We start from the raw sequence: 26319 nt of genomic DNA, 5'->3' as shown, positions 1-26319 counted from the left end.
AAATATTGCACTGGAACTGTATTCAAAGGTTTGTTTTGTGGTTGAGAGAGGAGTAACAATATGATAATCATTTTGGTCTCCCTACAAATAGTAGTTCAACCACAGCTGCTATGCCACATCTTCAACACCAAGACTTAACTTCTGCCAATCTGATATACACCAGTTTACAATGCAAAGGTCATTATCACTACTGCATTTTGTCCAAGTGACTCTTTGTCACCTTCTACTGGGTTGTCCTTTTCTACCGAATACTTAACATTGCCTGTAATTATCCTGATTCTCAATGCCAGTGTACATAAAGCCATAAGAACGTTTATGATTTGTTGATGACAAATATCATAAAAGGTAATGCAAAGTATAGCACACATAGAATCAATTACAAACACAGTGCAAAGCAAAAAGCACAAATACCAGAAAGATCACTATAATATTGGTTATATTGGAAATCTGATAAACTTAAAAAATATATGTAAGTAGTGTTGAGTGCAAAAGGTGCCCACATGGTGGATATAATTACAAATAAATGAGATATAGACTGTGCATATCCAAAGGCTGGTACCAGGTTGCAGAATTCACATAAATTGTAGAAAGGACATCCTTTATCAGGAACAAGGAAGCAAGGTGTCTTTGACAGTGTTTCACCCTAGTCATAAGTCTAGTGTCAACATCAGGACACAGGTAGTGAAGACTGAGCACTGCATTGAAAGGACTGCTATTTCATTGGATCTAGGGTCAAGAATGTACAAGCTATTCTGCATGTGGGGTTAGGGTAAAAAATCAGGAAGCATGCAGCTGTACAGAGAAAATAAATAGTGGTCAGGCAGGTCCGAAGTCGTGCCAATGCTGCTATAGTTGTAATATGAGAGGCACGCCAAGATTGTGACCTTGTGACCTCAGTATGCCTGTCATATCATCTGGACATTCCTTCATATCATCATTGCAGCAGCCTTCTATCTAGATCTATAGGTTTTTACTTTATTCTCTTCTGTATGGTCCAATCGTGTAATATCAGCACCTCCATACCATAAGAAGCCACTTTGAGTTCCAATCTTCTGCCATACCTTGCAGTCTCTTGTTTGACATACACGTTACCAATGCCTTTGCTGTCAGTATATCCCCTCTTCCAAGAGCCTGTACTTTAGCAATCCAGGCCTTTTCCAAAAAAAACTCTTACCTGGTAGAATGATCCTACACTTGAACCTGTCCGATGTCTCTTTGTCGCAAAATCTGTGAGTCTCCTTGCCACTACTCCTCAACTCTTCCATTCACTCACCAGTCTCTGAAGCCGCATATCACATCTGTGAACTGAGCCTCTGAATAAATGATGTCTGGTCACTACACCTGACTTTTCCCATTGAGCTCCACAAAGTGCTGCCATTTCCTCTAACATGCTTTTCCATGGCTGCAAATGTCACAGCATCAGACAGATCCATGTTTGAACTGGAAGAGTCACTTTGGCATCTGAGTGCTTCTGTACCTTGATAAGTGCCAAATTATCCTCCAGGTGCCAGACTTTATTCTTTTGTTTTGCATTTCCATGTTACACAGGTGTTTTATACCATCAGAGGAGAGATCCACAAGTGGTCCTTTTTATGCACAGATTCTATCTAGTACTTATTTTGTGCCAGTGGTGTGGGTGGCAGGCATCAGCAATCATTTTTAGGAACTATCATCAGGCATTGACCCAGAGGAAGAGAGAGAATAGCATAAAAAAGAGAATAAAGAAGGAAGAGAGAGATAGGAAACGAGAGGCAAAGCAAGAAAGAAGGGATAAACAAGAACCTGCAAGAGTGAGACAAAGAGACAGGACGTGTAGGCTGGTAGCATAAGGAGTTCTCAGATGGAATTAAGGCTATAAAAACTTGGGGACTCATTTACAAGGAATTTGCGCCACGGTCACCTCATTTTCTTTTACGCAATGGTGGTGCAACAAGTGCTTTACACCCTTCCACAATTACAAACTGACGCATTGGGCTTAATACATCAGTTTATAAAGCCTTGCATCACATTATACCTGCGCAAGGCATAATGTATACAAGGTAGGAGTTCCCTGAGGAAAAGTGATACATTTCACTGCGTCGTTCTGTGACTTCACTGTGTGAGAATTTAACTCCTGCTCAGAGCAGGCGTTAAACTGATTCAGGGCTTTTCTCTATGGGAGCCTTCCTCACATTGCTTGTGACAATAGTCCAGCAATGCATCATTTTAGGGCCACAGATGCGGCAGAATGTCTGACGCATCTGTGAAAAAATGTGCTATGGAGCTCTATAGAATAAATACAGTGCATCCATGGTGTTGTTATGGAATTGTTGGGAAGTGCAAGAAATCTGATGCATTGGGGCCAATCCGTCAGCTTCTTGTAAATGAGGCTCTTGGTATGCAGCAACTTTGGTACTTGACAGCCCTGGAAGCAGTGTCACATTAAAAGCTTCAGACTTTTGCACTTTTTTAACAATTAAGCATTGATGGTATTTAATCATGTCATTTACATATTAATCACATTAACCTTACACAACTAGGGCTGGTCAAACGTCTTACCTCTCCTCGGGACATGGAATAGCAGATGGCACAAACCACCTGATTCAAGCACCCATTCTGTACATATTGGGATTTAACCAGCATTGAAGGAGAAACATTCTTGGTGTCCTGCACCCAGTGCAACATACCCATTGGGATTGTCAAACGTAATGACAATCCAGAAAAACATTAGGGCCCATCTCCTTAACTATGTCATTTCCAAAGAGAATGACTGAAAGCAAGAGTGTAAGAAATGGGGTCTTTGGCTGGCAGTCAGGTAACCCCCTGTCCAAGCAAGGACCCTCACTCTAGTCAGGGTAAGTCACACACAATCCAATTTATCCTGTGCCCAACCTCTGGTAGCTTGGCACTGAGCAGTCAGGCTTAATTTAGAAGGCAATGTGTAAAGTATTTGTGCAATAAATCATTCAATAACCGAGTATAGCACCACAAAAATACCCCACACAGTGTTTAGAAAAGTATATGATATTTATCTGGTTAAATGCAGGTCAAAACCATCAAGATTGGATAAGTACAAGTTTAAATATCGCTTCAGAGAATGATAAAAATAGTATTTAGTCTTTAGAAAGCAACAAGTGTCTCTTGCAAGCACAAAGTACCTGGATTGAGTTAAAATTCTCCACAAGTGACCGTAGAGGAAGAGATGCGTGGAAAACGAGGAGGTATGCGTCGGTTTCTCCAGGCACATACAGACAATGCACCGCAAATTTTCCTTGCAGGGAAGACATTTGCATCGATTTCCAGTGCGCGGACTTGGATCCTCTTTGGGTTGTGGTGTTTTCAGACACCCCGGGGACAGTGCAGAGAAATCCTGGTCGTGAAGGACGAGGTCACAGGAACTTTGTCGATCAGGTGGGCGATGAGTGAAAATTTCTCTCGCACGGCAGGCACTGCGTTGATGCTTGTCGCAGGAAGTTGGGCTGCGCCATTCCAGCTCGGCTTTGCGTCAATCCAGTGGGCCGTGCATCGAAGTGCTATTCGCAATGCTAGCGCTGCGTCAATTTCCTCTTGGGGAGCCAGGCTGCGTCATTCCTCTTTGCCGTGCGGTGATTTTCTCACTGCGAATCAGGTTGTGTGTTGTTTCTGGCAGGTTGTGCTTCAAATTTTCGCTGCACAAGGAATTCTTTGCAGGATGAAGTCTTTTTGGTCCTGAGACTTCAAGGAAGAGGAGGCAAGCTCTATCCAAGCCCTTGGAGAGCACCTCTCAGCAAGGCCAGAGGGCAACAAGGCAGCAGTCCTTTGCAGAAAAGTAGTCAGTTGAGTCCTTTGGACAGCCAGGCAGTTCCTCTTGGCAGGTTGCAGGTTCTGGTTCAGAGTTTCTTCACCAGTGGTATCTTGTCCAGAAGTGTCTGAGTTGGTGGGGTCAGAGGCCCTGTTTAAATACCCAAGTGTGCCTTTGAAGTGGGGGAGACTTCAAAGAGTGGCTTAGAAGTGCACCAGGTCCCCTTTCAATTCCATCCCGTCTGCCAAGGTCCCAGTAGGGGGTTTGGCAGTCCATTGTGTGAGGGCAGGCCACTGTCCTTTGAAATGTGTCAGGCCTTCCACCCTCCCAGCCCAGGAAGACCCATTCAGTATGCAGATGTGTGCAGGTGTGCCTGAGCATCCTGTGTTTGGGGTAGTCTGAGTAAAATGCACATGGGAGCTGCTGAGTAACCTAGCCAGACGTAGAGTGTAAGGCACAGAAGGATTTAAGTGCAGAAAAATGCAAACTTTCCAAAAGTGGCATTTCTAAAATAGTAATATTAAATCCAATCTCACCAGTCAGCAGGATTTTGTTTTACCATTCTGGCCATACTAAATATGACCTTGTTACTCCTTTCAGATCAGAATCTACCACTCAAACAGTATATGAGGGTAGCCCTAATGTTAGCCTATGAAAGGAGCAGGCCTCACAGCAGTGTAAAAACAAATGTAATAGTTTTACACTACCGGGACATATAAACTGCACAGGTACATATCCTGCCTTTTATATACATAGCACCTTGCCCTAGGGGTTACCTAGGGCCTACCTTCGGGGTGACTTATATGTAGAAAAGGGAGAAAAGAAGGTTTGGCAAGTACTTTCAAATGCCAAGTCAAAGTGGCAGTGAAACTACACACACAGGCCTTGCAATGGCAGGCTTAACGCATGGTTAAGGGGCTAGTTAGGTGGGTGGCACAATCAGTGCTGCAGGCCCACTAGTAGCATTTAATCTACAGGCCCTGTGTACATGTAGTGCACTTACAAGTACATTAAATAAGACAATTAGGTATTAAACAATGTCACTATGTTTTAAGGAAGAGAGCATATGCACTTTAGCACTGGTTAGCAGTGGTAAAGTGTGCAGAGTCCTAAAACCAGCAAAAACAGTGTCCAAAAGGTGGAGGGAGGCAGGCAAAAAGTTAGGGGTGACCACATAAGGCTGTCAGGTCTAACAAAGAAAGTTAGAAATTGGGTCTCTAGTTGGCAGAGGTATGCACCCTGTCCAACTAGGGACCACAATCCTAGTCGGGGTAAGTCACAACACAACCCTAATTATTCTGTGCCCACCCTCTGATAGCAGGCTTGACTTAGAAGGCAATTAATAAAGAATTTGTGCAATATCTCATCCAGTAACACAGTGAAAACACCCCAAAAAAAACTCCACACAGAGTTAGTATAAAAGTGAATATTTATCTGAGTAATGTAAAACCAAAATGATGAAAATCCATCCAGTGGAAAGTGAGATATTCATTTTTGAAGATTAAGGGTCTGAATTAGAACTCGTCGGATGGGTTACTCCATCAAAACAGTGATGATATCTCGTCTGTTGAAATCTGAATCCCATTATGTCCTATGGGATTTAGATTTTGGCAGATGGGATATCTGTCATGGTTAGGACAGAGTAACCTGTCCAGCGAGTTCTAGATCAGGCCCTAAATGTGAAGGCAGTGCTTAGAAGTCACTAGCCATCAAAATGTTACTTGAGGTTGTGAGGGGCTGGTTCAAATCCAAAATCTAGACTGACTAAGATGGAGGGTAGGCTGGTGAAAGAACCCACGCAGGGTCAGCTGAAACAGTACCTTTGATGGAGCAAATGACCAATGCTGAGGGCACGATGCGTTGGTATTTTCCATGCAGCCGGGTCACGCCGTCGTCGGTCTCCGCGAAAGTGAATGCGATGCGTGGCCATCAGGCCAAGCAGAGTGATGCCAACTAGCCAATTTGGCTGTGAATCCACTGTCATCGGCCAGCCGCTGCATTGCCGTCAGAGAGTGATGCGACTAGTTTTCTCCTGCACTGGAGAAAATGCATCACTTTTTGCAGAAATTTCACCTGTCCATCTTTAAGTTTCAGTTCTTTTAGACTCATTTCGTGAAACAATAAAAGTTTCTTCTCAGCTAAGGCCCTTCAGCCTCAGCTCATTTGGCCTTCCCCTCAGCCTCTATCTTTAGCTTTGCCATATGCCGCTGCTTAAATTCCCTTTCCTCCCTCCTCTCCCTCATCTCCTCTGGGGATAGGCTATTCCTACTCTTAAAGAAGGCCGGAATCCAGGGTTTCCCCTCAACTGCTGCAGGTAGCTCCTCACAAGAGCCATTCACAGGCTCCTCCAACTCATCATGCTTTATGAGTGGGCCTCTGCCCTACCCAGGCCCAGGCTCCATTTATAACTTCACCTTCTTGGTGGCTTCTTGGGCAGTTACCCCCATCTCCTTGCAGAAGCCTTACAACTGGTTTACTTCATACTCCACCAGATGAGCCAGCTCAAACTCCATGGCTCCACTTCCAAAACTGACAAGAGACACAATGTAGAGGACAGATCAAAATACAAAGGAGAGAAAATTGAAGAAAAAATCAAAACTGTCTTAGTTGTTGGTGGGTGGGTAGTGTACACGTAGCTATTGTGTGCCACTGCACAAACACAAACATAAGTCCTATCCTCACTGCTGATCACCTATGTTCGAAATTGGGCCTCTAGTTGGCAGAGGTATGTACCCTGTTCAAGTAGGGACCACCATCCTAGTAGGGTAAGTCACAACACAATCTAAATTATCCTGTGCTCACCCTCTGGTAGCTTGGCACAGAGCAGGCAGGCTTAACCTAGAAGGTAACGTGTAAAGTATTTATGCAATAACTCAAATTGTAACACAGTGAAACCACCACAAAAAGGTATCTGAGTAAAACAAGACCAAAATGACAAAAATCCATACAGTGGAAGTGGAAATACACATTTTTTAAGATTAAATGTGAAAACAGTTCTTAGAAGTTACTAGCGCTCAAAAGGTTACTTGAGGTCATGAGGGACAGATGCAAATCCAAATTCCAGGACGACTGCGATGGAGAGTAGGCTAGTTACAGAACTCATGCAGGGTCTGCTAAAACAATGCATTTCATGGGGCAAAGCATCAAAGTTGAGGGCACTGCAATCAGGCTCCCTCTAAGGTGAATGCGATGCATCGTAGTCAGGCCGGGCAGAGCATTGTCAGTGAGCTGCGTAGGCTGTGAATCTGCTGTCGTTGAACACCCGCTGCTTAACCATCTGAGAGCGATGCACCAATTTTTTGCCCACAATGGAGGAGATGCGTTGCTTTTTGCAGAAAGCAGCTGCAGAACCCACTTCAGTGGCCCAGAACTTGGAAGGGGAACATCAGTCAAGGGTAGGGCTCAAAGAAGTCAAAGTCCAGCAGCACCAGTAGAGTTGTAGACAGTCTTTGATGTCCCTGAGCCTGCAGGAGAACAGGGGGCAGGCCAGCAAGCCTTTGGAGACCACTCTGGTGGGAAGACAGAGTCCTTCGAGCAGGGTCAGTCAGTGAGCAGCAGGCAGCAAGGCAGCATGCAGAAAAGCAGTCCTTCCAGAAAAGCAGTCCAGTTGAGTCCTTTGAGCAGCACAATAGTTCTTCTGACAAAGGTCCAGTTCCATGTCCAGAAGTGTCTGATTTGAGGAGTTCAGAGACCCAGTACTTATACCCAAAAGTGTCTTTGAATTGGGGAGACTTCAGAGAGCGGCATTGAAGTGCACCAGATCACTTTCAGCCCAGTCCTGTCTGCCGGGCTATCTGTGGGGGGTTAGCAATCCTTTGTGGTCAGGCCACTACCCTTCGAACCGGTGTATAAGCCCCTCCACCCTTCCTGCTCAGGAAGACCGATTAGTGTGCAAATGAATGTAGATGCAGTTGAGTGGCCTGTGTGTATGGCTCTCTGGATGGAATGCACAAATGTAGCTGTCACCCAGCGCAGTCCAGTAGTGTATTGGGAACAGGGAGTTTTTCACTACCAAGACATGTAATACTCAAAAGTACATGTCCTGCCTTTTAAATACTCTGCACCCTGCCCTATGGGTACCTAGGCCTACCTTAGGGGTGACTTATGTGTAGAAAAAGGGGTGTTCAAGGCTTGGCAAAGGGTTTAAAATGCCAAGTCAAAATGTTAGTAAACTGCTCACACAGGCCTTGCAATTGCAGGCCTGAGACATGGTTAAGGGGCTACTTATATGGGTTGTACAATCAGTTCTGCAGGCCCGGTAGTAGCATTTAATTTATAGGCCCTGGGCACATGTACTGCACTTACTAGGGACCAATAAGAAAATTAACTATGTCAATTGGGTAGGAACCAATATTACCATGTTTAGGAGAGAGAGCACAGGCACTTTAGCACTGATCTGCAGTGATAAAGTGTGCAGAGTCCTAAAACCACCAAAAACGAGATCAGAAAAATGGAGGGAGGCAAGCAAAAATTTGGGGGAATACCACCTCAAGGCTGACAAGTCTAACAAAGATCTTCATAACATAAGTTAATGTCTGACCAATCAGAAAGGACAAACTTGTACTCTGAATCCAGCAGGAGCGATGCACTCTCCTATCTCCCACCACCTCCACCAATGGCCACATATATAATAATAAGAGGGCCATTGGTAGGAGCATAGTAAAGGGAATGGAATAGCAAAGACTCCACCTGGACATCCCCGACCACCTGGGTAGGACAATTGGAACCAGCTTGGTGCTTTGGCACTGCCGTGCCAGGATGCGCTCCACAGGGTTTTCTTCTGACATCCATCAGTTTCTAATCGAAATGCCCTTCAATGGCTCTAGGCTATTTGTAGTAAAAGAGAATTCAGCCTTAGAACGATTGAAAGAGAGCAAAGCCACTGCTTGCTCTTTAGGACTAATTCCTTCTGCTCGGCAGCTCCCCAAACAAACTTACCTCTTTTCAGTCTTCAGTAGGGGATGCCATGAGAGGCAATGTCAGTACATACCTCAGCAACAACAGGCTTTCCAGTTCTTTTGAGGTAGAGGGTGGGGAGCATGTCGACAGTGTCCAATTTCCTAGAGGCAACACTATACCCAAACTGCAGCAATCCGTCTCGTGACTGCCACAAAAATGCTTGAATTTGTCCTCAGCAGCCCACAATCACCTGGCAGGAATCCAAATCAGCTTCTACCCCCCCAGGTGGAGGAGCATCACATCTGACCAATGGGTACTTCAGATTGTGAAACACGGTTTCTCCCTACACTTCCTGTCACATGCTCCAGATAAGTCACCTGCAGCTCAAAACCTACAAGAGGACCACTTGTCCATGCTTTAATTAGCAAACAGAGCTCTCTTCGCCAACAGAGCAATAGTAAGAGTGCTGGCATCAGAGATCAGGGACCGTCTGTTACTCCTGTTTTTTTCTCTGCCCCATCATCGGTTTCTGCCCTTTGAACCTCTTTCTCCTGAAGCACAAGTTCATTTTGCTTACATGGGCCCAAGTTCTGTCTGCCCTGGACCCCCAAATCTGGATAGTGGCATTGGATTTTCAGGATGCTGATTCCACAGCCCCATCTTTCACTTCCTGCGGTTTCAGGTAAGCCAAGAGCACTTTCAGTTCACTTTGCTTCCTTTTGGCCTTATCAGCTGACCTCAGTGTTTCACAAGGGTGTTTGTTACAGACATTGTGGGCAGGTTGGGAATACCAACCTTCCCATACCTTGATAATGACTGGCTACTGAAGATGGGCTCCCCTAAAACGGTTATAAACTACCTCCAGACAACAGCTGACCAGTGGACATCAATGGGCTTTTCCAGAAACATGTCAAAGTCACACCTAACTCATTACCAATGGCTCCGCTTTACTGTATCTATCTGGGACACAGTGCTTTCCCGAGCCTTCCCTCCACCTTAGTGAATCCAGGATATTCAGGCTGGGATCCTGATGTTCCAGCATTTGACCTTGGTTGCAATGAGAGTGCTTCTGAGGGTGCTTGGCCTCTTGGCTCACTGGATCCTGCTGGAGGTGGTACATGTGATCTCTCATCCTCTGGATGACGGCAGCATTCCTGCTGAAAATAGTTACGTCCATCCACACTGGACAATCCATCATCTTGCTGCCATTTCCATGGCCTATCCAAGGAAGAAGAATGGCTCCATCAAATTGATCCAAAAAGGGCCCGGAGGTTTTACATTAATTGGACCAGAGGCCACCAATTGAACGATCAACTGTTTGTGGGTTTCTCTGGTGCAAAAATGGGGAAATCAGTGCAAAAGAGAATTATTTCTCCAAGGATTGTTCTATGCATTACAGTCTGCTATGGGCTAGTCATGAAACAGCCCTCAGAAGACTTGTGCACTCACTCCACCAGAGCAAAGGCTTCTATCACTGCACTAGCATGTGTTGTGCCAGCCTTGGAAATCTGTCAGGCTGCTATGTGGATGTGCCTCCGTACATTCACAAAGTACTATTAACTGGTTTGGTGGGCACCTCGCCCAATCTGTCCTGCAGAATTTCCTGGTCTGAGTTATTCCTTAGAGCCACCACCTGGGAAAACACTGATTTGATATTTATTCAGAATGTGGGGAACCTGTGGTTCAGAAGAACATGTTACTTCCCTTTAGTAATCCCTTTTCTGGTAGAGACTTGATATAACTGCAAATCCTTCACTGTCCCACCCACCTCCCCGTTCTATGGAAAGGGCTCATACAATCCGTTAATATGTTTCCAAGCTAGAGATCTGCATACTGCCATATTTTGATTTCTATGAGCTCCACATCTGATGGTACATATATCAGAAAGAAACTGAAGTCAGTGCAAGAAGGTGTTACAGATATAGCGTCCAGAAATCACATTTGGGGCAGGGTTGAATTCAGCATGGAGCCGCACGACACCATGTAGTGACACACAAGGGAATTGCTATTAATAATCTCCCCAACCAGTCTGGTGCTTGGGAGAAATTCCCAAGGTGAGAAATGTGATGTGAAATGGAGTCTCTACCAGAAAAGGAGTTACCGAAGACGTGCAATTTGTTCTTCTTTGCAAAAGAAATCCTGCATCCACTTCGCAAAGTTCTGGCTGTGGTATTATAATTTCTGGCTGAGTTCTATTGTGCTTTACTTGAATTTGCATCCAATCTGATTGAGCACACTGCAACAATACGAATGAAGGTACAGTTCAAGCTGACATTAGTTGCAGCGAGGCCAACGAGCTGTGGTGGTGAAGTAGGTTATAGGTAGCTACAGACAGTGTAGAATCATTTGATTACCCTTCACTCCCTACACGCATAGAGAAATTGACAGGTTTTACTAATTCCACATTTCCACAGATACATTTCGACCACACCACCGTAGGCGAATTTCAAACATATTTCCTTGAAGACATAGGAGCTGAACTGGCATACATGCATATGTCTCATACCGTGTGTGTCTCTTTCCTTTTTTCAGCACACTCGTCTTTGAAGTGCTTCACATGCGTTGACCCGGCGAGCCCCATGGGGTGCATGACGCTCACCACGTGCAACGAAAATGAGACCTTCTGTAAAACAAACATCACTGTTTCAGCAGGTAAGGACAAATAGAAGTGCGTGTGTTGCTCATGACTGCAGGCATGCATTGATGGATGTGGATTCGCTGAAATATTTGGCATATCAGAAATTACGTCATATACACTTTGATTCCCACAACGGCATAAAAAGACCACCTTTTCTGCAATTCATTGACCTTTATCAGCTTCCATTCTGTTGCTAAAGTAAGGCAGGAGGATAGATAGAGCAAAAGAAAATAGACATTGGGTCCAATTCACAAGGGTAAACTTAGACCAAAATTCTAAGGCCCGTATTTATGAGAGCCTAGCGCAATTCCAATGCCACATTAGTGTCATTTTTTTATGCTAAAGTGGTGTGGGAAAGCCAAAAACACTGTGCTATATTTACAAAGTGTCACGATGCTTGCACTGCACCACTTTGTAACCCCTTGTGCCACATTATGCCTGTGCCAGGCATAATGTATGCATGGGGAGCATTCCTGCACTAGGAGGTACGAAAAAATGGCACAAAGAAATCTAAGAGATTTCTTTGCGTCAAATTTATCTGCATTTTTAACGCTTGCTAGAAGCAGACATTAAAATTAAAAAGAGGCTCCCATTGTTTTCAATGGGCCTGTGGGTGCTTTGCAAGATTAGTGTCAAAGTTTTCTTTGACGCTAATACTGCTAAGCACTGGACTAGTGTAAAAAATTATAACGCTAGTCCCCCTGACTACTGCCATGGTGTGCCGTATTTTAAATATGACACACACATGGTGGCGTAAGTGGGAGGCTAAGGGGTGCAAGCAAAGTGGTGCTGCAGAAGTCTAAACTTTTAGACTAAGTTTAGACTTTTGGACTAAATTTAGACTTTTGGTCTAAGTTTACCTTTGTGAATTGGGCCCATTATTTTTACAGTCATGTCTACTTCTTGTTCCTGCCATTTCCACCTTCAGGGCTCATGAAGCAAGGGGTAGACAGTGGCTACCTCTAACTGACATCCATGGATGTATCTTTTTCAGGAATGTAAAATGCTGCCCCCCGAACAAACTCAGAAAATGGTAAACATTCTCCTAAGCCAAGATATTAAGTCTAAAACGTACTAGAACCTGGTGTAGTCTCAGCGGCTGACTGCCGTGCCTTTATCTTGTCTCAAACGTTCTTGGGATAAAATAAATTGAAAAGGTGGCTAGATTAGAGGTATGTATAAACGTAAGGGTTACATTAACCTTTGACTTAAACTGGTATATTTGAGTGTGGGAAGTTGGATTCTACCCCCTTAAGTTTTTTTTTTTTTTTTCCGCTTTTGGACTTTTGGTTGTTGGACTCCTGCTGTCCTGTAGGATCCCTAATAGATTGACACCTACTGAAATGCTCTATGAAAAATGGATTCCAGTTGTATCCTCCATTGCTGATCATTTAAACTAGGGTATTTGCTGTGAAGCTCAGGTAAGGGGTTTTAAGAAACTTGGGTGTGTGGCCTGACACTGCACGATGGTGGACTGAACTAAGAAGAGCTCCGCCACCTGAATCACAACTTAGGGAAATAATGCAGCTCCCTGGAACCGAATGTTGGGGAGAACGATGGCGCAGAGTGGCCAAAACTCAGGGAGCTTGTGAAGCATCCTGAAATGGCTGGGGGGCCTCTCTGAGAGTGGCACTATCAACCGCAATGGGGAGGGGGGCTGCAGAGAGTACTGAGAGGGGTATATCCCCATCTTACACGATCTCCTTACCTGACCTGGAGTTGCTGAATTGGACTGCTCCCCAGACATGACCATCGAGGGGAGCGGTGGAGCTGAGCGCCTGTAGGAGGCTGGACTGGCTTGTAGTGAGTACCAAGGGGTACTTGCACCTTGCACCAGGCCCAGTTATCCCTTATTAGTGTATAGGGTGTCTAGCAGCTTAGGCTGATAGATAATGGTAGCTTAGCAGAGCAGCTTAGGCTGAACTAGGAGACGTGTGAAGCTACTACAGTACCACTTAGTGTCATATGCACAATATCATAAGAAAACACAATACACAGTTATACTAAAAATAAAGGTACTTTATTTTTATGACAATATGCCAAAGTATCTTAGAGTGTACCCTCAGTGAGAGGATAGGAAATATACACAAGATATATATACACAATAGCAAAAATATGCAGTATAGTCTTAGAAAACAGTGCAAACAATGTATAGTTACAATAGGATGCAATGGGGAAACATAGGGATAGGGGCAACACAAACCATATACTCCAAAAGTGGAATGTGAACCACGAATGGACCCCAAACCTATGTGACCTTGTAGAGGGTCGCTGGGACTATTAGAAAATAGTGAGAGTTAGAAAAATAACCCTCCCCAAGACCCTGAAAAGTGAGTGCAAAGTGCACTAAAGTTCCCCTAAGGACAAAGAAGTCGTGTTAGAGGAATAATGCAGGAAAGACACAAACCAACAATGCAACAACTGTGGATTTCCAATCTAGGGTACCTGTGGAACAAGGGGACCAAGTCCAAAAGTCACAAGCAAGTCGGAGATGGGCAGATGCCCAGGAAATGCCAGCTGCGGGTGCAAAGAAGCTTCTACTGAACAGAAGAAGCTGCGGTTTCTGCAGGAACAAAAAGGGCTAGAGACTTCCCCTTTGGTGAACGGATCCCGCTCGCCGTGGAGAGTTGTGCAGAAGTGTTTTCCTGCCAAAAGGACGCCAACAAGCCTTGCTAGCTGCAAATCGTGCAGTTGGTGTTTTTGGACGCTGCTGAGGCCCAGGAGGGACCAGGAGGTCGCAAATTGGACCAGCAGAGAGAAGGGACGTCGAGCAAGACAAGGAGCCCTCTCTAAAGCAGGTAGCACCCGGAGAAGTGCCAGAAACAGGCACTACGAGGATGCGTGAAACGGTGCTCGCCGAAGTTGCACAAAGGAGTCCCACGTCGCCGGAGACCAACTTAGAAAGTCGTGCAATGCAGGTTAGAGTGCCGTGGACCCAGGCTTGGCTGTGCACAAAGGATTTCCACCGGAAGTGCACAGGGGCCGGAGTAGCTGCAAAAGTCGCGGTTCCCAGCAATGCAGCCCAGCGAGGTGAGGCAAGGACTTACCTCCACCAAGCTTGGACTGAAGAGACACTGGACTGTGAGGGTCACTTGGACAGAGTTGCTGGATTCGAGGGACCTCGCTCGTCATGCTGAGAGGAGACCCAAGGGACCGGTAATGCAGCTTTTTGGTGCCTGCGGTTGCAGGGGGAAGATTCCGTCGACCCACGGGAGATTTCTTCGGAGCTTCTGGTGCAGAGAGGAGGCAGACTACCCCCACAGCATGCACAAGCAGGAAAACAGTCGAGAAGGCGGCAGGATCAGCGTTACAGAGTTGCAGTAGTCGTCTTTGCTAATATGTTGCAGTTTTGCAGGCTTCCAGCGCGGTCAGCAGTCGATTCCTTATCAGAAGGTGAAGAGAGAGATGCAGAGGAACTCGGCTGAGCTCTTGCATTCATTATCTAAAGTTTCCCCAGAGACAGAGACCCTAAATAGCCAGAAAAGAGGGTTTGGCTACTTAGGAGAGAGGATAGGCTAGCAACACCTGAAGGAGCCTATCACAAGGAGTCTCTGACGTCACCTGGTGGCACTGGCCACTCAGAGCAGTCCAGTGTGCCAGCAGCACCTCTGTTTCCAAGATGGCAGAGGTCTGGAGCACACTGGAGGAGCTCTGGACACCTCCCAGGGGAGGTGCAGGTCAGGGGAGTGGTCACTCCCCTTTCCTTTGTCCAGTTTCGCGCCAGAGCAGGGCTAAGGGGTCCCCTGAACCGGTGTAGACTGGCTTATGCAGAATTGGGCACATCTGTGCCCAACAAAGCATTTCCAGAGGCTGGGGGAGGCTACTCCTCCCCTGCCTTCACACCATTTTCCAAAGGGAGAGGGTGTCACACCCTCTCTCAGAGGAAGTTCTTTGTTCTGCCATCCTGGGCCAGGCCTGGCTGGACCCCAGGAGGGCAGATGCCTGTCTGAGGGGTTGGCAGCAGCAGCAGCTGCAGTGAAACCCCAGGAAGGGCAGTTTGGCAGTACCAGGGTCTGTGCTACAGACCACAGGGATCATGGAATTGTGCCAACAATGCCAGGATGGCATAGAGGGGGCAATTCCATGATCTTAGACATGTTACATGGCCATATTCGAAGTTACCATTGTGAAGCTACATATAGGTAGTGACCTATATGTAGTGCACACGTGTAATGGTGTCCCCGCACTCACAAAGTTCAGGGAATTGGCTCTGAACAATGTGGGGGCACCTTGGCTAGTGCCAGGGTGCCCTCACACTAAGTAACTTTGCACCTAACCTTTACCAGGTAAAGGTTAGACATATAGGTGACTTATAAGTTACTTAAGTGCAGTGTAAAATGGCTGTGAAATAACGTGGACGTTATTTCACTCAGGCTGCAGTGGCAGGCCTGTGTAAGAATTGTCAGAGCTCCCTATGGGTGGCAAAAGAAATGCAGCAGCCCATAGGGATCTCCTGGAACCCCAATACCCTGGGTACCTCAGTACCATATACTAGGGAATTATAAGGGTGTTCCAGTAAGCCAATGTAAATTGGTAAAATTGGTCACTAGCCTGTTAGTGACAATTTGAAATAAATGAGAGAGCATAACCACTGAGGTTCTGGTTAGCAGAGCCTCAGTGAGACAGTTAGGCACCACACAGGGAACACATACATATAGGCCACAAACTTATGAGCACTGGAGTCCTGACTAGCAGGGTCCCAGTGACACATAACAAACATACTGAAAACATAGGGTTTTCACTATGAGCACTGGGCCCTGGCTAGCAGGATCCCAGTGAGACAGTGAAAACACCCTGACATACACTCACAAACACAGAGCATGATCAGAGAGAAGGCTTGGATGCGGCGTGGGAGAGGGGCCTGCGGGGGACGCACCTACTGCCTCCCTTGCTGTCCTTCTGCTCCTTGGGACCGCAGTAGAGGAGGCGGGAATGACCGGCGAATGCAGATCTGTGGTGAGGAGGAGGGGGAACCATGGGGAGACTTGAGGGAGTGGCGTCTCCCCTACACACGGATCATTTATCTATCCTCTTGGCAGTCCCTGCGGCCTCCATAGCACCCAGAGGAGGTGGAAGGAGAGATGTCGCCTTGGAGGAGGGCCACCCAACTCCCCTACTGGTCCTGGACTCCTGGAATGTGGAGCACCCACTACTAAGCCACAGGTCCCCAGATGAGGGAGGACAGACTGCACCCCGGCATGAGATATGGGTGAGGCCAGGATGGCACTGGAGGTGCTTACGGAGACCCTCTGGTATGACACAACATTGAGATAAAGTAGAAAACTGGCCATGAAGGGCACAAGTAATGTAGGCAGGCAGGTGTAGGATATTGCAGTACTACATGGACAGATTGTCTGTTCACATGCTCGGATGTTCAAGTAGGAACCTGTCCTGATATTGCAGCGATCTACTTAACTACAGGTCAGTGAGGTGGTGCTTGGTCCCTCTTGCCCCCTCCTTGACAGGAAACAGCACCTAGCAAATCAGAACAGACAGCAACAGGCAATGCATCACTGTCAAGCTGCTTCGCTGGTGGTGAGGTGCTGTTGTAGAGGAGCTGTGCCCCCAACCACGAGATTGGCGTTATGGGGAAGAGAGGAAGTTCCAGTGCAAGTGCTCAGGAACGGAGGGCGACTGCACCTCCAAGTCTTATGGAGACGAGGAGTGTAGAGGTGGATCTGGCCGTCACCCTTCATGATGATAAATTGGACAGAATCCTAGAGGCCATAGCGACCACTGGCCAAGACTTGTGCAATAGAGTGGATGCGGTGTCAGTGGAGGCTTACTGTAGGAAGACCAGAGGAAACAATCCACAAGAGTGGCAAACACAGAGAGCGAGCTAAAAGAGTACTACCATTGCTAACAGAAATGGAGGAGAAAGTTAGCACCGTCACTAGTAAGATGAGAGAATTGGAGCACCGGGTGGAGGTTTCAGAAGGACGATCCCGCCAGAACGGGAAACACCCGGAAGAACGAGTCTGGAACCACGAGGTTGTGAAAAATGAAAGCGAAACAACGATTTTGTTTTCCACGACTACCTGGTTTTGGTACCTTAACCACACATGTCTGAACAATGTACATGCGTGGTTAAGGTACAGAAGGGAGTTGGAGTGGACGTGGTGAAGGAGGAGGTAAGTTGGGCTGGGACTGGGGCTGTTTTGGGGGTGGCGGGTGATGGGGTGGGGGGCTGGGGGTAATTTGGGTTTAGGGGGCAGGGTTTAGGTTTTAGGGGTGGGGACTCAGGGTATTTTTAGTTTTTGGGGTGGGGTGGGGGCTGGGGGAGATTAGAGTTTAGGGGGGTCAGGGTTTAGGTTTAAGAGGTGGGGTGGGGTGGGGGGCTGGGGTGGAAGCATGCTGGGTCGTGCATGCTGATTGGTAATGCCTTTACCAGGAATGCGTTTACAATGGTAAAATCTTTGTAAACGCATTCGTGGTAAAGGCATAAGTGTTTAGAACGAGGTCGTTGTTCCGACCTCGTTGTTGAGCCACAGGTGGTTTAGGCACCCGTGGTTCCGACATAGAACCCACCGGAACAACATTAGAATAGTGGGGTTCCCAGAGGGGGCGGAAGGACTAGACCCCATAGCAGTTTTTGAGACCTGGCTGGCTCAAACAGTGGGAATAGAAGCATTGTCTCCACATTACATTGTAGAACTAGCACATAGAGTTTCAACCCATAGACCGCCACCTGGAACACCACCCAGACCGGTGCTGATCTGCCTTCTTAATTATAGGGATAAAGAAGTACAGAAGGCATGCACAGCGCCACCATTTCAATATGAAAACTGACGCATCTACTTGTTTCTGGAATACACAGCTGCCGTTCAGCGACAGCAGGCTTCCTTTGTGGGAGTAAAGAAGTGCCTACACTGGGCAGGACTAACGTACTACTTGCTGTTCCCAGCCAGACTCAAGGTACTAACCAATGGCACCAGCATCTTCTTTACAGAACCTACGGATGCTTGGGACTGGGTGGAACAGCGCCTGTTTGAGGTTTCCAAGTCTTCATCCCCAAATGCACACCTGGACTGGCCGCAGAGAGGGAAGCATAACAGGAAAAGACCCCAAGAGGCTGGAATGGACAGATTGAAAGGAGCGCCTACCCCAGCAAAGGCAAGACTAAAGCAGAAACAGGCATTGACCGCTGCACAGTATTATGGATGGATGAAGGTCTGACAATATCGCAGATAAGAAAAAGGCGGCACACTGAATCGGAGTTGAAGGCCTCGGACAGTGAAACTCTATCTGATGCACTGCCAGAGGTAACCCCGCAAACAGCGGACCTGCTACTCTAGAAACACATTGACTGACAATGCAGGAGCCGGAGGCAGGATTGCTCCCCATCGTCTGCTGGGTCACGGGCGCTGCTGTCAAAGATTGCTAGTATTGCCTGTTTAAACTATGAAGCTGCATTAAGTTACTTAAGATGATATTGTAAATCAGGTGGCGCACACGCTGAAAAACATGCTCACACTGTGCTGTGGGCCAACTAACCCCCTGCCCTGCTCCCGAGCGCCCACAGTTCACACTGCTGGCCAAAATGGAGGCCCCATTGTTTGGGATTTTATGTGTTTGGGCATACCTAATTGTTCAGGGTAGCCCTGGCATGGGAGTTCTGGGGGTCAGTTCAAATCAAAATCAAGTTCAAGGAAGATGCATGAGACACACAGGCGTAGTAAATAGCCTCATTCAGCAACAGACTATGGTCTGGATGCCCTTTTAATAGATAAGATTAAATGGCAGAAACTAAAGTAGTAACATGTAATATTCGGGGTCTTTCCACCACCAGGAAAAGACATGCAATACAACAGTATATAAAGCTCCACTGGGCGCACATAGAGCTCTTTGAGGAGGCACATATGGCAGGCGACGAGTTTGCTAGATTACAGCATAGATGGGGGGACAATGCTACTGCACCACATACACTGGATTTGGGTATGGAGTCTTGGTTTGGATCTGTGCAGGAGTCCTGTTCCAATTCAATAAGAAGGAAATGGACTCCGAAGGTCGTTACATTTTTGTAGAGGGGTCCCTGAGCGGCAGCCCTGTGCTGTTTGGCAGCATTTATGCCCCTAACGTTAACCCAGCTGAGATATTTGCACATATATCCACGGTATTGGTCAAATGGGCACATCTACCATGGATTGTGAGCTGGGATTTTAACAGTGTACTTAGCGTAGAACAGGATCGCTCATATCCACCAACTTCACAGCGGCTCACTTTTCCCAATGGATGCAGTAGTGGGCGTTGTGCGATTGTTGGTGAGTATTACATCCAGAAGGCGGAGAATTCTCACACTATTCTATACCACATGACCTACACGTTCGACTGGATTGTATACTCTGTCAGCTCCCCACACAACTATTGATTAACGCAGCAAAGTATCTTGGGAAAACATTCTCATGTCATCATCCCTTATTAGCACGCTTCAATGGAGGCAGCCTGCAACTCTGGAGGCCCAGGGTTTTTGGGAAAACACAAGTGAAGCCTTAACACACCACTTGATAGATAATCAGGGCATGGCACCTGCACGTGCGTTTGCGTGGGAGGCACTAAAGGTAGTAATACTGGGGCATCGGATCAATAAAACAGTGACGGTCCGTGAGACGATGCACAAGGAATTAACATGCTTTGAAACTACGCTTAGAGAGGTAGAACTCAAGCGTCAGGCATCGCCAGAAGGAAAGCACCAGTTACTTACAGCTACAGAGACACACGCTTAGTGAATAGAACAGCTAAGATGTCTTGACTTTAGAGCGTACCAGTCAAGGATGCTCGGTGAAGGAAGGAAGTTGGGACATTTTCTGGCCTGGCTACTGCATAGCTCGGCCCCCATACCACCGACTAAGGTGATAAGATTATCCCCCACATGTCTGATTACCAGGCAAGTAGATATTCATGATGCTTTTACTGCATACTACCAATACTTATACAACCCCCACGAGTAACAGAACCCAAAGTATACAGGCCTATATGCAGGAAATAGTCCTACGGCACTACGTCCCTCTGATCTAGAAGCAAGATATCTGCGAAGCAGTACGGACCTCAGCTACAGGGAAGATACCACGAATTGATGGGTACCCTACTGAGTTTTATAAAACGTATCTACCAATGTTAGCTCCCAATCTACTAGATGTCTATCAGATGGCATTACAGGTAGGTCAACTCCCACCTTCTCTGAGGGAATCTTTGTTGATATCTCTACCCAAACTGCAGAAAACCCCACAAGAACTAGGTTCTTATCGCCCGATCTCTATGCTTGGGTCTGATTATAAAGTACTGGGTACACTGATAGCCTCAATGTTCCTATCACAGATACCCCAACTAATATATATAGACCAGAAAGGCTTTGTCCCGGGCAGATCCACAACACTTAACATACGTCGACTGTACAGAATAATGGAAAGGGCTCTGGCACAATGGCCATATGCAATGTGTTTGGTCCTACTGCCAATCTGGTGATATGCTGGTCTGGGCTACATGTTTTCCACTATAACTGCCTTTGGCATTACGGGGCACATGAATAAACTTATACAACTATTATATATGGATACTATAGCCTGAGTGAAGACAGGACAGTGTATCTCCCCTACTTTCCCGGTGACAAGAGACACGTGCCAAGGATGCCCTCTGTCCCAATTACTCTTTGCCTTGACGATGAAGCTGTTGGCACAGAAACTCCAACAGAAAGGAGCAGAATGGGGACTTCCTATCGATGGAAGTATGCATATTGCTTCCTTATATGCAGGTGATGTGCTGATTTATATATGCAATATAAGGCAGTGTGTAAGTGCCAGAAATCACTTACTGTCTGACTTTAAAGCAGCGTTGGGTTTTGGGGTTGACTTGGCTAAGTCATGTCTATACCTGTTAAGTCCCCACTGTACCTCTCAGTGTATCCAAGCGGAGGCCAAAGAAATTCATTGGGAGCCCACCACTGTCAGAAAGTAGCCTCTTTCTAGCATGGTTACCCCCATTTTTGCAAAGCAAAAATAGTATACACAGTTCCACTAAAAAAGAGAGAGAGGGAAAGAGATCCCTGTATCTAGTAGAGGAGAGAGAGAAAAGAAAAGGTCCCTGAGAGTCCAAAAATATGGGAACAAGAGCCCTCACTCACCAATTGGTAACATGCTTCATCATCGGGCTATGCTCCTCGTCAGGCCAGCACTGCAATGCCTGAAGGGCCCCACAAGGGAGCTCTTTGCCGGAGATCTTTTAGCAGTAGATGGTTGCCGGTTAGTATACACTATTTGTGTATGATTGGTATGAAAAAAGAGTGCTGTTAAAAATGGCTAGAGGTAAAACATAATTTATTTGAATATCTAACCTCTGTCATGATTAAAAACAAGAGTAAGGGGAGAGAACAAGGTTAGGTCTAGTCTTCCCAAATAAAGTCAAAAATGCCACTGACCCTCTTATCTGGGAGTGTAGTGTATGCAAGTACAGGATCCCCTATACTGCTTCTAAATTGAGGTCAACATGTTTCTCGCTTCTTTAGTCTACAAGAACTAGTGCGATTCTTCAGGACCAATAAACCTACCAAATCCAAAAACTTTATGAAGCCTATAGTAGGAAATTTCATCTTTTGCAGGGACCTATAAAATAAAAGCAGACATTTTGGGCCTGTTTGTCAGTGTGTTTGACTGTGTCACTGGGATCCTGCTAGCCAGGTCCCCAGTGCTTATGGTTTATGGCCTGTTTGTCAGTATGTTTGACTGTTTTTTCAGTATGCTTGACTGTATCACTGGGTTCCTGCTAACCAGCACCCAAGGGCTTATGCTCTCTCTGTTCTCAAATTTGTCACTACATACTGGTAACCCAGTATTTCATCCCAAATTGGCATAATGGTACCCCCTTATATGTTCCTAGTATATGGTACTTAGGTACCCAGGGAATTAGGGTTACAGGGGATCCCTTTGGGCTGCATGTAGGAAAGTGCCATCTTTCTTGGCATGTTACCCCCATTTTTACCTGTATGTCAGTATGTTTTTGCCTCTTTCATTGGGATCCTGCTGGTCAGGACCCTAGTGCGCATAGTTTAGGGCCTAATGTGTGTGTCTGTAGAGTGCTTAACTGTGTCACTGAGGCTGTGCTAATCAGAACCTCAGTGCTTATGCTCTCTCTGGTTTTAAATTTGTCACTATAGGCTAGTGACGTCATTTACCAATTTCAATTGGCACACTGGACCCCCTTATAAGTCCCTAGTATATGGTATCTAGGTACCCAGGTGTAGGAGGCTGGCCTGGCTTATAGTGGGTACCTGATGGTACTTACACCTTATTCCAGGTCCAGTTATCCCTTATTAGTGAAGTAGTAGTGTTCTAGCAGCTTAGGCTGATAGAGGTAGCTATAGCAGAGCAATGTAGGCTGAACTAGGAGACATGCAAAGCTCCTACTATATCACTTATATCATATAGGTGCCATATCATAAGAAACACAATACTCAGGGTTACTAAAAATAAAGGTACTTTATTTTAGTGACAATGTGCCGAAAATATCTCAGAGGATATAGTCCCTTAGGAGCTAAGTAAAATACACAAAATATGCACACAAACCAAAATCAGGTAAGTAAACAGAAAAGTAGCGCAAACACTGTAGAATACAATAGGATGCAATAGGCCTAGGGGCAACACAAACTACATACTAGGAAAGTGGAATGCGAACCACTTAGGGACCCGTGGCCTAGTGTTGTACGTAGCGGGTCACTGGGAGTGCCAGAAAACACTAAGGGTGTTCAAGATACCCCAGCCCAACACCCTAAAAAGTATGAGTAAAGTGACCCTACTTCCCCAGAAACACACTAAAGTCGTGATAGGAGATTCTGCAAAGACCACAACTGACTGCAAAGCACTGAAGACGGATTCCTGGACATGAGGACCTGTAAAGGAAGGGGACCAAGTCCAAGAGCAACAAAAGTGTCGGGGGGCAGGAGCCACTAAACCCCAGATGACGGTACAAAATGGCTGCCTCCGGTGGAAGAAGCTGCAGATTCTGCAACCAGCAACGGAAGGTGCCAGGAACTTCTCCTTTGCATAGAAGATGCCCTACGGAATGCTGGAGGATGCAGAGTTATTTCTTTGAAGAAAGACCGCAAACAAGCCTTGCTAGCTGCAAAGGTTGCAGTTGAAGAAAAAGGGTGCTGCCCGGGCCCAGGAATGACCAGGAGGTCGCCACTTGGAAGAGGAGACAGAGGGGGCCCTCAGCAACATAGAGAGCCCATACACAAGAAGGCAGCACCCGCAGAAGTACTTGAACACAGGTTCAAGAAAACTGATCACAGCGGTCATCTCAAAACAACAAAGAAGGGTCCCACGAAGCCGGTGGTCAACTCAGCGAGTTGAGAAATGCAGGACGGAGTGCTGGGGACCAGGGCTGTGCTTTGCATGAAGGACTCCTTGCAAAAGTGCACAGAAGCCCTAGGAGTTGCAGTTCACGCAGAACACAGGATTACTGTCTGGTGAGGAAAGGCAAAGACTTACCTCTGCCAAATTTGGACAGAAGGGCCACTGGACTGTCAGGGTCACTTGGATCCACAGCCTGTGTTCCAGGGACCATGCTTGTCAAGATGAGAGGGGACCCAGAGGACCGGTGAAGCTGAAGTTTGGTGCCTGCGTTAGCAGGGGGAAGGCTCCGTCAACCCACAGGAGATTTCTTCTTGACTTCCAGGGCAGGGTGAAGGCAGACAGCCCCAAGAGCATGCACCACCAGGAAACAGTGGAGAAAGCTGGCAGGATTAGGTGCTACAATGTCGCTGGTAGTCTTCTTGCTACTTTTTTGCAGTTTTGCAGGCGTCCTGGAGCAGTCAGCGGTTGATCCTTGGCAGAAGTCGAAGAGGGAGATGCAGAGGAACTCTGGTGATTTCTTGCACGTCTTTATCTGAGGAAAAGCCCACAAGAGAGACCCTAAATAGCCCTCAGAGGAAGATTTGCCATCTAGTCAGGTAAGCACTTATCAGGAGGGGTCTCTGACGTCACCTGCTGGCACTGGCCACTCAGAGGCCTTCATTGTGCCCTCACACCTCTGGATTCAAGATCGAAGAGGTCTGGGACACACTGGAGGAGCTCTGGGAACCACCCCTAGGGTGGTGATGGACAGGGGAGTGGTCACTCCCCCTTCCTTTGTCCAATTTTGTGCCAGAGCAGGGACTAGGGGTTCCCTTAACCGGTGTAGACTGGCTTATGCACTGAGGGCACCATCTGTGCCCTTCAAAGCATTTCCAGAGGCTGGGGGAGGCTACTCCTCCCAAGCCCTTAACACCAATGTCCAAAGGGAGAGGGTGTAACACCCTCTCTCAGAGGAAACTCTTTGTTCTGCCTTCCTGGGACTGGGCTGCCCAGAACCCAGGAGGGCAGAAGCCTGTCTGTGGGTTGGCAGCAGCAGTAGCTGCAGAGAATACCCCAGAGAGCTGAGACGTATTTACATATTCAGAAGCCTCAGGACAAAAGCTATGCTGTGTAAAATAATACTCACTACTTATTAGATTCCTATCAAGAGGGTCTGACTTAGGCTGACTATGATGAATAGCTGCTGAAAGTGCAAACAGGAGTCCGATTCCATCATTCCTATGTTTTTGGAGCAGACCCAAGATCACATATTTTAAATAGTAAAGCTCTTGAAAATGATTTTCTGGTTTGAACCCATAAGTTGTGTCGACCCCTGTTATATTGTGCTGGCGCCCGAGGACCACTACAGGGCTATGAGAGGTTACCGTTGTAAAGAAAGAAAAAAACGCAGCCCGATCGCACTATGTAAAATGCAGCGCGATCGCGTTGCGTGGAACATAAACAGACAAAGTAGTCAGGACCTCAGGCTCTAAACATTGAGCCTCGTAGGTTTTTAGTAGTTTACTGGTGCTGTGTAGGTGGGCTAAACACCGGAAAAGGCATGACGTATGCATGCCTTTCACAAATGAAAGCAAGTGGATTTTAAAAGGCAAGCCTACGAACCAATGTAAGTGACTGACGTGACATGGGCGTGGTTTGAAGCCCAAAGAGAGATTACAGAATGAACGGAGTGCTTTGGTTAGAAATGGGGGTAACATGCCAAGAAAGATGGTACTTTCCTACACAACCCCCCCACCAAACGAGGGACAATAAGGCTAACCTTATGAGTCTTCATTGTCTAAGTGGAAATATCTGGAGAGACCATCTGCGTTGGAGTGAGTACTCCCAGGTCTATGTTCCACTGTAAAGTCCATAACCTGTAGGGAAATGGACCACCTCAACAATTTAGGATTTTCACCTTTCATTTGTTTAAGCCATAATAGAGGTTTGTGTTCTTTTTGAACAATGAAGTGAGTCCCAAACAAGTAGGGTCTCAGCTTCTTCAGGGCCCAGACCACAGCAAAGGCCTCCCTCTCTATGGCAGACCAACGCTTTTCTCTAGAGGTCAACCTCCTGCTGGTAAAAGCAACAGGTTGATCCTGGCCCTCTGAATTAAGTTGTGATGGTACAGCCCCTACCCCTAATTCAGAAGCATCTGTTTGGACAATGATTTTTTTCGAGCAGTTTGGGCTCTTCAAGACAAGTGCAGAGCACATTGCCTGCTTAAGCTCCTCAAAAGCTTATGTGACTGCTAGCTGTGCATTATACCTTTTTAGGCATTTTCTTACTGGTGAGGTTATTAAGAGGGGCAACAATGGAGCCATAGTTCTTAATTAACCTCCTGTAATACCCAGTGAGACCTAAGAAGGCTCTGACCTGGGTCTGAGTAGTAGGGGGAGCCCAGTCCATAATGGTCTGAATCTTCCCCTGTAGTGGTTCAATCTGTTCCCCACCTACCAGGTGGCCCAGATAAACCACTTTCCCTGCCCTATCCACCTTTTGCATAGCCTCCAAAACTTTCAAGAGGTGGACCAGGTGTTCATCCCAGGCAGAGCTAAAGACAGCAACATCATTTAAATATGCTGCACTGAAAGCTTCCAAACCTTAGAAGACTGTATTCACCAGCCTCTGAAAAGTGGCAGGTGCATTTTTCAAACCAAAGGGCATACCTGTGAATTGATAATGCCCCTCTATGGTTG

General features: G+C 46.6%; 1 protein-coding gene across 1 annotated transcript in view; it reads left to right on the top strand.

Moving 5' to 3' along the window:
- Positions 1-26319, top strand: part of LOC138282987 (ly6/PLAUR domain-containing protein 2-like) — a 97757-nt gene that overhangs the window by 5902 nt on the left and 65536 nt on the right. Inside the window, exon 2 of the mRNA XM_069221079.1 lies at positions 11192-11311. Within this exon, the coding sequence (XP_069077180.1) occupies positions 11192-11311 (120 nt within the window). The remainder of the gene's footprint in view (positions 1-11191; positions 11312-26319) is intronic.

The sequence above is a fragment of the Pleurodeles waltl genome, chromosome 2_2, assembly GCF_031143425.1.
Source record: "Pleurodeles waltl isolate 20211129_DDA chromosome 2_2, aPleWal1.hap1.20221129, whole genome shotgun sequence".
In the NCBI taxonomy this organism is placed as follows: Eukaryota; Metazoa; Chordata; class Amphibia; order Caudata; family Salamandridae; genus Pleurodeles; species Pleurodeles waltl.
The sequence above is the reverse complement of the archived record's forward strand: the minus strand, read 5'-3'. Positions and strand labels throughout refer to the sequence as shown.